Source organism: Ipomoea triloba, chromosome 14 (genome assembly GCF_003576645.1).
Source record: "Ipomoea triloba cultivar NCNSP0323 chromosome 14, ASM357664v1".
NCBI lineage: Eukaryota > Viridiplantae > Streptophyta > Magnoliopsida > Solanales > Convolvulaceae > Ipomoea > Ipomoea triloba.
This window is the reverse complement of record NC_044929.1, coordinates 7124900-7137109: the sequence shown is the minus strand read 5'-3', so window position 1 is coordinate 7137109 and position 12210 is coordinate 7124900. Positions and strand designations below refer to the sequence as shown.

Genomic DNA, 12210 nt, shown 5'->3' with positions numbered 1-12210 from the left:
TACATGTTGTAGTTTCATTTCAGCAAAACAAAAGTATCATTTCTATTCAACTACACTTATATGCGACAATATACACTGAATATGTGAGATATGTTATTCAGTTTCATTTTATACATACTGCAGTTTCATTTCAATACAACTAAAGTATCATTTCAATTCATTTACAATTTTATTTGATAATATAAACACAATATGCGGCACAGTTTCATTTTAAATACACTGTAGTTTAATTTTGTTATGAACACACAAAAAATATGGAATTTGTTAAAATGTAACGGCTGCCCTTTTTTTACTTAAAGAAATGACGTCGTTTTTTAATCATGGTCTACAAAACGGAAAATTATGCTATGGACCCGGGTCCACCTTGCAAGGTGATCCGGGTCTATGTTCACAAATTTAAAATTCTATGTTCACAAATTTAGAATTTTATGTTCACAATTTTAGAATTTTATATTCACAATTTTATATCTCAATATACAAAATTATATTACTCAATATTCATAATTTTTTGAACTCTATATTCACAATTTTGTTATATAGATCGAAAAATTGTGTTATACTGTTGAACATAGAGTTTTGATACTGGTGAACATAGAGTTATGAAATTGTGAATGTAGAGCTATGAAATTGTGAACATGAAATTATGAAATTGTGAACATGAAGTTATGAAACTATGAACATAGAGTTATAAAATTATGAACATGAAATTATGAAATTGTGAACTTAGACCTGAGTCTACCTTGCGCAGCTGCTACAAAACTCTGTGGACCATGGTCATGGTATAACAACCGCTGCGACCCCACATCCCCTTACCAAGCCCAATCAATTTGACGTCGTATACATTGGTTTAAAATCTTGTTTTTATTAAACCTAAGAAAAAGATATAAGTAAACACGGTCCTTTATATTTTTCTCCTTCTATTAACGCGGTCATAAACATTAAAATGTCGGTTTGTTCCCAAAAGTCCATTTTCCATTCCACGTGTTTCTTTGCTTCCCCTCGCCGTCGCATTTCTCTTGCCCTTGTTCCCCGTTCTACTTCCTGCCACTACTCTTGCTATTTATATTCCTCCTATTCTCTCTCAATGGAGCCAACGTACATTCACTCACTTGAATGAGGTCTATAACTCTCTCAGAACAAAACCCAGAAACTGAAAAGTAAAGAAAGGGGAAGAAGAGCCTTTTTCATTGTGTAAAGGTGAGGTCTTTAGCTTTCTTTTAGGTAATTGTGATACTGGGTACAATGGGTTCTCCTAGTTTTTGTGTAGTTCTCTTAGGAGTGGTGGGTTTTTGTGTTCTTTTTTTCTTTTTTTCTTTAATGGAGGCGGGTAATGGGTTGTTGAATGCGAGAGGTTTTATGTAATTGGCTGGTTGTATGGGCAGTTCTTCTCTTGGCTATTATGTTCATAGGAATTAGGATGAAAATGCCATTTGATCAAATGGGTATTCAAGAATTTCAAGCATGATTCTTGATTTTCTAGGGAGTGGGTTTGGGTTGTAAAATTCTTCAAATGCTCTGCTGTGTAAAATTCTACCAAGCTCTGGTGTTCTAAGGCCAATGCATTTTTTTGTTTTGTATTGGTGAAAATATTGGGTTTTAATGATGTGTTTGCAGCATTGGAGTTTTGGGTTTTTTATTACTGGACTTTTTCATGATAATGCAGTTCAATGAATGTTATGTTGTTTGGAGCAATTCTTGAATCTTTCAATTCTAATTTCTTTGTAATTACTCATCTTGTGCAGAAATCCAGGTCTCAGAGATCCATTCAAAGCTAAAATGGGGGTGTCATTTTCATGCCCACTTTCAACTTACAGTGACCTAGACAACAACCTGGAATCTGTCATTGTGAAGTCCATCAGCTTTGGGGATAATGAGCTTAGGACGCCGGTGCGATCCGTGAGCTTTAAAGGCCAAGATTCAGAGCCAACAATATTTCAATCAGTTGGTTCTGGGAAGATGTTGATGGAACAAGTTGTTAGCTTTAGGACTAGTGATAATTTCACATTGTTGTGTGATAGTTATAAAGCTCCTCCTCCTTGTGAGGATAAGTGCAGCCAGTCTGTGACACTTTGTGGGGAGACTAAAACTAATCCCAAACATGATGCAGCTTTAAAGTTGCAGAAAGTGTACAAGAGCTTCCGAACTCGAAGAAAGCTAGCTGATTCTGCAGTGCTCATTGAGCAGAGCTGGTGGAAGCTGCTGGACTTTGCTGAGCTAAAGCATAGTTCGATTTCATTTTTCGAGATTGAGAAGCACGAGACCGCCATTTCTCGATGGTCTAGAGCCAAGAATAGAGCTGCCAAGGTAAAATCTGAAACTATGTAATCTTTACTTCTCCAAATTTGAATAAATTTTTAAGATGTTAGCCAACCGGTTTCTTGTTCGTGCAGGTAGGCAAAGGCTTGTCGAAAAATGAGAAGGCTCAGAAACTTGCTTTACAACATTGGCTCGAAGCGGTTGGTATTATATTCTTGGTTTTGTTTCCTTCCCCCCCATATTGTAGTGTTGCTAATTTGCGGAATATTTTTGTGTGAAACGTACAGATTGATCCGAGACATCGTTATGGACATAACCTACAGTTTTACTATGTTAAATGGCTGGATTCTGAAAGCAATGAGCCCTTCTTCTATTGGTAAAAAATCTTGGCTTCTTAGTGAGAATTGAACATAACTAGATAAGAATTGTTTTCATGTTACTTATTATGGGTATATGTTTTCTATACAGGCTAGATTTAGGTGAGGGTAAGGAGGTGAATCTTGTGGATCAATGTCCAAGATGGAAACTTCAGGATCAATGCATCAAGTACCTCGGTCCTGTATGTCATCTCTCTCTCTCTCTCTCTCTCGTAGCGTTTACTTTTTCGTTCTATTGTTTTTTGTCTTCTAATATTTGTCTACCACAGATGGAGAGAAAGGCTTATGAAGTGTTAGTTGAAGATGGGAAACTCTTGTACAAGCAAACCGGAGAGCTTCTCAACACCGACGATTTAGATGGTGCTAAGTGGATCTTTGTCCTCAGCACCTCGAAAGCATTGTATGTGGGAAAGAAAACGAAAGGCAAATTTCAGCACTCGAGTTTCTTGGCAGGAGGAGCCACGCTGGCTGCTGGGAGGATAGTTGTCCAAGATGGAATTTTGAAGGTAAATCGAATCGGGATATGTCTGTTTAGTTCCAGTATTGTATTTGCAGTAAGCCAATTGTGATATGTTCATTAAGATTATTCTCTTTGGGGAAATTTTCGACAGGCTGTTTGGCCACACAGTGGACATTATAGACCCACGCCAGAAAATTTCCAGGATTTCATTTCATTTCTCGGGGAATACAGCGTTGATGTGAGTGATGTTAAGGTATGAAACTCGTCTTGATCTTCTTTTCTTTCTTTGATAATGCTATAATTTGCTGATTGGTATTTTGCTTTCGTGTCGATTCAGTTTGATTGTGTCGACGAGGAAGAATCTGTTGGTAGGAAGAGTGGTGTATACCCGAGAAGTAACTCATCAGAGCCTGCGAAGGGCGGTTTGGACACAGACGAGAACGATACCAAAGACACAACTTCTTCAGAGACAATCGAGTCGAAAGAAAACGAGAGTGTTGCTGCACTGAAGTCCAGACTATACCTCAACTTCAGTGGCAAATTGGCCAATCTTGAAATCCCGAGCAACGACGATTTCTTGGAGAGACTCAAGAGTGAATCAGCAGAAGCATCATCCCTTCCCGTCGAGCAATTAAACAACACTAATTCTCGTGAAGAAGAAGAAGCCATAACCGAAGAATCAATCCTGGAAAGAATAAACTCACACAATAAGGCGAAATCGTATCAGTTAGGGAAGCAATTATCGTGCAGATGGAGTACCGGGGCAGGGCCCCGGATTGGTTGCCTGAGAGATTATCCGTCTCAGCTACAATCCCACGCTTTAGGACGAGTAAGTTTGTCGCCTAGAAGCACTTGTCGGTTACGCCTAAACTCCCCTTCAAGGGCATATACCCATACCACACCCCCTATGAGCTTGAGCAGACTAACACTCATGCCTTGTAGCCTATCTCCCTTGCCAAAAATGAATCTCTCTCAGATAATGAGTCTCCATTCTAGAAGGCCTTCCTCTCCATCATGTAAAGGGATTCCAGTAATCTCAGTTGCCTCATAATCCATCATTTTTAATTCCCTCTTAATTAATTTCTTCATTACTTCTTGTAAAGAAGAAAACAACAAATGACTTTGTAGTTCTTTAACATTTTTTCATAGGAAATTCTTTCACAGTTTTGTATCGCATTCTGTATACAATTCAGTAGCATAAATTCTTGTACAATTTTTTTTTTCTTTTGGTAGTTTTAGCCCCCATGTAATGGGGTGAAAAATGAAAAATCCATTCTTTGTGGTTTTTGCAGAGAAGGTTCAATTCAGATGAATTACAATCTCTTTACTTCCTATTTTTTTATGTTTATATATATATATTTTTTTTTATTGACATTTAAGCTCTGCAATAAAAGTGGTTTGAATATTATGACTTGGTCCAAAGTCTACTTGCTTAGATAAGATGCAAATTGAAGTTGAGATGTGAAAGTAGTAAAAGTCTTTTTGAAATAGTCTAGGTTTTGTGTTTGCAGCATGAATGCTATTTTTTCAACCTTTGATTCATTATTTCATTTTGCTTGACTTCAAGTCTCTATTCGTTATTATTTTTCTTTGTAACTTTGCTTATTTTTAAGTCTAGTAACCTTATCGATAATGTTATAGTTGTCACTATCTGATTTGAAAGTCATAAATTTGAATCTTGAAATTAAAACAACCTTCCATGATCTCATCAATAAAAAGGCAAAAAGTTTAGTGCTATTTCTTCTTCTTTTTATACGAGAAAGTTAGTGACCACTACTCAAGAGTGTACACAGGGTGAAACTCATCTCCAAGCTCTAGTCAGCAAAGGCCCCCAAAGAAATTAACCAACCTAGATCAAGTCCAGACAGATGAGCTCAAGTGCTCAACTGAGAAGCCAATAGGTCGGGAGTCAAACATGTGACCTTAAGGTCACACTGCTCAACCAACTCAGTTGGAGCTAAAGCACTCAAATGTGCAAATGTGTAATATCTATTCCTAAAAGTGAACTTTATTGGCTCTTTGTACTTCATTTGGTTGAGAAAGTAGCTATGAACAGATACCACATTGTAACAGAGTCAATAGTACTCGAAAAAAAAAATAAGTGAACCTTTGTAGCAAAAATTGAATTCTCAAAAAGAAAACAAAAAGTATACTCCTAAAATAAAACTTTCGTCATATATATTTTTTTAAAAAGGTCAAATAGACTCCTAAACTTTACCGTAAGAGTTAGATTGTGTGCGCATATAAATTACGCATATATTAGTTAGAGTTGTGTAGAGCATTGTTTTTAGTTTTGGTTGAGTATGTAGTGATCTGATCCAAGTGTTATGGTTGGAAAATGAATATTCAAAGCATAAGTTTCAGAGAAACCGAGTGATGTAGTTGCCACTTGCCAGACATTTTCCCCATCATTCCGTGTAGCAAGTAGCCTGCCAGCTAGCTACACTCCCTTCAATCATATTTTTAATACCTCTTTTTAACAACCCAAATTTCTAGACATGTCAAACTATATAATAAACTTCATAAATATACCTCAGTATGAAAAGGTAAATATAATCTCGTGCATAAAGAATTCATCTCAACTCCAAATCTCTAATATTCGAAAACGGACCTCCACCCTATGGCTAGAAGCAAATCTTAACTAGTACTGCATATGTCCCATTTTACCTATCCTACTTACTATTCATTGGTCAAACCAACTCTTTTTTGTTTGCTTTTTCTTTTTAGTATTTTTAAATTTAATTTTTTGTGTTTAATGGTGCTTTTAATATAACTAGTATTTTCGCCCGTGTGTAACACAAAATGGATTTGTTATAATATTTTAAGAATATTTGGATCGATATACAATTATATAAATTATAACATTGAATATTATGTAGCGCAATTAAAGAAATTGGTTGGATTGATTATGTTTTCTGATATTTTCCTTGCTTGAATAAGAGCAAATAATTGTCCAACTACCCGTGTGATGTCCGGATAAATTTTTTATTATATATTTAGATAATAAAAATAAACGATAAAATTATAAAAAATTCTAATATTAAACGTGCGTACATTTATTTGATTATAAGATTAGTGCAAAAAATAATATAATTTCTAAATATATAAATTTTATATACTAAGTACTAGACTTAACATATAAAAAATTGATTAAAAACAACTTTAGTCAAAACTTGTTAACCGAACTAGATACATAAAATGGGATGGAGGTATTATGTCTTAAGATATATATATATATATATATATATATATATATATATATATAGATTTGATGAACATATAAAATATTTATTTAAGATAATGATGTAATGAAAGGAAGTTGTGGCTCATTCACCAACACTTGCAAACTCTTTCAAAAATCAAGAGAAATGACACAAAGCTAAGTGTGCAGACATATCAAAATTGGATGGGAGTATTAAAATGGAATAAGTGTACTTCCATGTTTCTTGAAAATGCATTTAGCTGTGGACATGTAAGAAAGCTAGCAGTTGTGGGCACATGTTAAGTTAGATCAAGATGCACATACAACACACACCCATAATTAATATTACTTTATTATTAATGATTTATGAATGCTGTGGATGATGTTTCTTTGTTTGTTTGTTTTTATAATTATTATTATTGTATCTGAAAAGGTTGACAAAAACCAAAATGGTACTCTCCGTACTTCAATTATTTATGCATCATTAATTGAGTAACAAAATTATGCGTAGTCGCACATTTTCTTATTGTAACAAAAATACGTCAAAGTTTTTATTATTTTATTTTCATTCTATTAATAAAATCATAACATATAACATAAATTTTACTCATTGGGAGTTCATATATATTTATCAGTTTCCTTTATAGAGTGAGTTTGAGAGAAAATTTAGTGTTTGCATTGATTATTGATTTTAAAGGAAGTAATTAACTAATAATATTTATGTACACAGTGTGCAAAAGTAAATGTTGGTTTAATATTAAAATTATTAATATATTACAATAATTTAAAGATTTTTTTTGAAAACACAATAATTTAAAGATAATAAATAAACAACACAAATCACATAATCTATATTATATTAAAATTATTACCTATTTTTTATGTTTTTATTAAGATCAAATTATTATTTTAATTACATATATACTTTATCTATATGTATTTCTAATAAAGATATTTGTGTGTGTGTATAAAAAGTGTATTCGATTAAATGAGAACAAATCCTTAAGAGAAAACTAAGAACCAATTGTCTCATCCCTTCCCACCCCTCTCTCCACACATATATATATATACACACATACACACATAGTAGTGATAACTTAATTATATATAAAAATAAAATGTATATACTAATTACTAGGTATTTAAGTAGTTCAATTGATTGTCTTTTAAAAATTGAAAATTGATACAATAGGTCCTAGGATCAAGCCCCACCTGTAGCACCTTTTTTTTTTTTTAATTTTTTTATTTACACCCTTAACAAGGGGAGGAGAATAGTTTGTAAGTTAGATTTGATACAAGTTATGTGATAAGAGAAATACATTGCAAAAGTATACTTTGTTGTTGGTTTGTGATGAATTCTTCATATTAAGTGTGATTAGAGAGGACTCACTATCTATCGTTGCTCTAACCACGACAATTTTACGCTTTAAAATTAAGTCTTGATCAATAAATTCAATTTAACTAAATTTTTATTCAATAATTTAATATAATTTAACCAAATAAAACTTTTAGAATATAATATATATATTTAAAATGCCAAGAAACACAAAGCGAAATATTACTAACTTTCATCTCATTTTATTAGTTCTACTTTTTCTTTTTGATGTCTCAAAATAATTTATACTTTTTAAATTTAACAACAATTAACTTTTTTACTTTTTCCAATTTAGCATTTCATTTTATGATTTGTTAGTTAGATCCTAATCCATATCAATTTTAGAAAAGCAAATTTGAACATGATATCAACTCTGATCTTATTTGTTTTATTAAAAACAATGCGAAATACAACTGATACAAAGATATATAGTACTTTGCTAAACATTAAGAAATTTTCAAAATTTTATGGAAATATATATTTTAATTGATTGTTAAAAATATATTTAAGTGTATAGTTAAAAAGCCGAAAGATTCAAAACAAAAAGACAAAGAGTAACTTAATAATTTAAGGGTACCTCTAATTAATGTGGAAATGTGGAAGATATTGGAGGTGCCGCTTCATTCCATATATGGATACATTATGATTGGGATGGAGAAAAATATCTGAATTGACTAGTATTCGTATGCACAATGAAAAATGTTGCCACATGAAGCCAACTCACAATGACAGACATGTTATTTGTCACTACCTTTTAGCGGGCCTTTTTTATATCTTTTTTTTTTTCAGATTCATTTATTTTCTTTTATAATAAATAATTATAAATTATATATATAATGACATATAGACGATTATTATTTAATTCTTTTTAAAATATTTCAAATTGTGTTTATAAATGAAAATAATGATAAATACTCTATAAATATATGATTGAAAAGTATTTACAATGTGAAGGGTGTATATTAAGAATATGTTTTTTTTTTTTAAAAATGAATATTAGTATATCATTTCTTGGAGATCCCACAAATACATTCATTATTGTGAATACCCTAAAATGTGAGTGATGTAGAGAGGGGAGGGCATGCCAGGTTTGCAGTACCATGATGTACTGTGATACTGTCAGAGATCAAAAACATGGGACTGTTAAAAGTACAGACAAAAAACATGAAGAGATCAGAATATAATCTGCAAAATCAGCAATTATAACTTCATGGATTGTTGGTTAAGTTCATGAATTTGTCCATTATGGGGAGCAAATCTAACTGGCAATTCCCAGCAGAAGCTTCAGTTTTAATTTTTTTTAAATTAACTTTTACAAAATAATTATTTCAATAAAATAATAATCTATTCTCTCAATCGCACCATATAAAACAATTCAAATTTACGCAGTCAACATCATGTAAATGAAGGGGCAAAAATGTCCTTTCATGCTATTCTTCCATTTTAAGTGAAAATATAGCATTTAGACATAGCAAATGCATATGTTTTTTCAAATAAATGATAACATAACTGTTGTGAAAGAATTAATAGCTGTTTGGATAAGAAGAATTGGAAAAAAAAAATAGGTGCATTGTTGTGTCCAAATGATATATTTTCACTTAAAAATGGAAGAATAGCATGAAAGGATATTTTTGCCCTTCATTTACACGGTGCAAATTGAACAAATTAACGGCTGGACCACGATTGTTAACATTTTGAAACTCGGAGGACCATGATAGGTAACATTCTGAAACTCGGGGGACCATAGATGGTCAATTTTAAAATTTAGGACTATAAGTGGTAACATTTTGAAACTCAGAGGACCACAGATGATCAATTTGAAAGTTTAGGACTAAATGTGGCGAAACCACCAAACTCGGAGGACCTTAGCTGATATTAACTCTATATATAAATTATAAAATTCACTTAAATTTGCTCCTACTGAAACTCAGACGCCCGACCCTCCCCACTAGGTCATTCATAAGTTCAACTTTAATATGCATGATATATCTATAATATGGGCACAATTTTGTTAGTATAAACATATGATTCATCCAAACTTTTGCAAGTGGTTCCAATAATTCCTTAGCTTATTTGTTCTTAATGACACCATATGCATGTTCTGTTACTTCTTTTTTATTGGTAAAATTTGGATTATGAACTATTTATATTTAATTTGTTGCTCTTCTGGCTTGTAAAAGTTATGTTTCCCAATGATTGGTGCCAATCTCTCAAGTATTTTAATGTATTTATCTTTTTCCTTATTCCATAAATTGATAATAAATATTATACATTAATAAATTCGTGTAAAATTATTGATTCATATACATGTGATACAAGACTTAACGGCAATTGCGATCTGAGTATAATTCTTTGGATTTTCAATTTTCTTTTATGTCTTTGGGTAAAAGCATATAATTAAGCTGCATCCTAGAGTTATCTTTGACTCTTATGATTAGAAGAAGATTAGAGAATCTTAAAATAATTTGTTATTGCCTATGAAGTGCTACAGTTATAGCTAAATAAAATATGCTCATGAAATCTAGAAAGATTATATTGTGTTTTCAACTAGCAATTCAGACAATGTACTCTACTTACTTGACCAAGGTTCAAATTATGTGCTTTCTATCATCAGATTATGAACCTATAAATAAATTGAAGGTACATAATATATTAGTGACAGACACATAATTTATTAATTGTAATTGCTACATAATTTATTAATTGAAAATACATGTTGCGTGGAAGCTGATGAAGGACCAAAACTGGCAATTGGTGACTAGAAGAAATTGTTGTGCGGATGTGTGTCTATCTCTTTTGTAAAGCGATCTGCGAATCGAGCAGCCCATGTTCTTTCTGAGGAGTCCGTTTTTAAGTCATGTTGCGAGAGTGGGTGTCCCCACCCTCCTCTTTTCATTTGTAATATTCTGATGGAAGACTTAATTTATGAATGATAGTATTTCTTTGTTTTGCTTTAAAAAATAAAAAATAAAAATCTCTAATGTGGCATTAGGGAATTAAAGTGCAAGTTTGACTTACAAGATAGACACTTAGAATTTTTTGCACTTTTAGTCCCACGACTATGGTGTCACTTGCAGGATTGGTCCACGACTTTCAAACTTTGCAATTTTGGTCCACGACTATTGTTTTTGTTGCAAAAATGGTCCTTTTTCAGTCAACTTCTTGCCGGAAAAAAATTCCGGCGAAGTTTCCAGCACTTTTTTCGCCGGAAAAAAAAAACCCGGCAAATTTTCCGTCAATTTTCACTGAAAAAAAAGAATTTCACTTTCAAGTAGGATTAAAATGGACAATTCTAAAAAACTAATTAAAGTTTAAATTAATTCATTTCTAAAAACATATATAGCCAATTTAATTATTTTAATTTTGGTAAACTAATTATAGTTAAAACTAATTCATTTCTAAAAACATATGTAGCCAATTTAATATTAGGTACAAATTCAAAATTATTTTTACTTTTTAGTTTATTTAAAATTATATTTAAATTACAAATTCAAAATCATATTTAAAGTATTTAATTTAAAATACAAATTCAAAACTAAGTAAGGAGATTCATTTTATAAGTTGCAAGCATCCTGACAATATTTCTCAAGGCTTGTCAAAAGTCATCTCCAAGCAGGCAAGCAGCCAAGCATGCTAATTTACACATTCAGTAAATTAAATTCTTACAGTAAATTATTTGTACTTTAAATATAATTTTAAATAAACTAAGAAGTAAAAATAATTTTGAATTTATACTTAATTTTAACAAGATTAAATTGGCTACCTATGTTATTAGAAATGAATTAATTTTATCTGTATTTCGTTTACCAGAATCAAAATAATTAAATTGGCTGCATATGTTTTTTAGAAATGAATTAGTTTTTTAGAATTGTCCATTTTAATCCTACTTGAAAGTGAAATTTTTTTTTCAGTGAAAATTGACAGAAAATTTGCCGGGTTTTTTTTTTCCCGGCGAAAAAAGTGCCGGAAACTTCGCCGGAATTTTTTTCCGGCAAGAAGTTGACTGAAAAGGACCATTTTTGCAACAAAAACAATAGTCGTGGACCAAAATTGCAAAGTTTCAAAGTCATGGACCAATCCTGCAAGTGACACCATAGTCGTGGGACTAAAAGTGCAAAAAATTCTAGACACTTATTTTTCCAAAAAAAAAAAAAAAAGATAGACACTTATTGATGTTAAAGGTAAAAGAAAAAAATGATGAGATGATGTCATGTGTGTTCAAATCTGTGCATCTGGCATTGGGACCATTAACATCAATAATATTGCATGACTTTACAACAAAGAAACATTACACAAACATATATAATGCAACGATTTTGATGAATACAAAGGTACCTTGAATTATATATTTGGGAAGTATTGCAATGAGAGCTGGCAATGCTAAATCAAAGTGCAAACCCCTAATCTTTTTTGGATTTGGAGTGGCATTATTATTGTACGGATTTGGTTGCTTACCTACTTTGTAGATTTCTTCAAAGAGAGGATTATGTGTAGTCTACATCCTTTGCACATACTGGATAATGGAGTGTTAATGACACTC

The 12210-nt window shown here is 31.9% G+C and overlaps 1 protein-coding gene across 1 annotated transcript; it reads left to right on the top strand.

The window, feature by feature from the left end:
• The first annotated feature begins 991 nt into the window (after positions 1-991).
• LOC116004895 (IQ domain-containing protein IQM2-like) lies at positions 992-4420 on the top strand. Its single transcript, XM_031245095.1, has 8 exons — positions 992-1197; positions 1743-2304; positions 2391-2456; positions 2544-2632; positions 2725-2815; positions 2903-3139; positions 3245-3346; positions 3431-4420. The coding sequence occupies exons 2-8, from the start codon at positions 1777-1779 to the stop codon at positions 4142-4144; spliced, it is 1827 nt and encodes a 608-aa protein (XP_031100955.1). The 5' UTR covers positions 992-1197; positions 1743-1776; the 3' UTR covers positions 4145-4420.
• The last annotated feature ends 7790 nt before the right edge of the window (positions 4421-12210 follow it).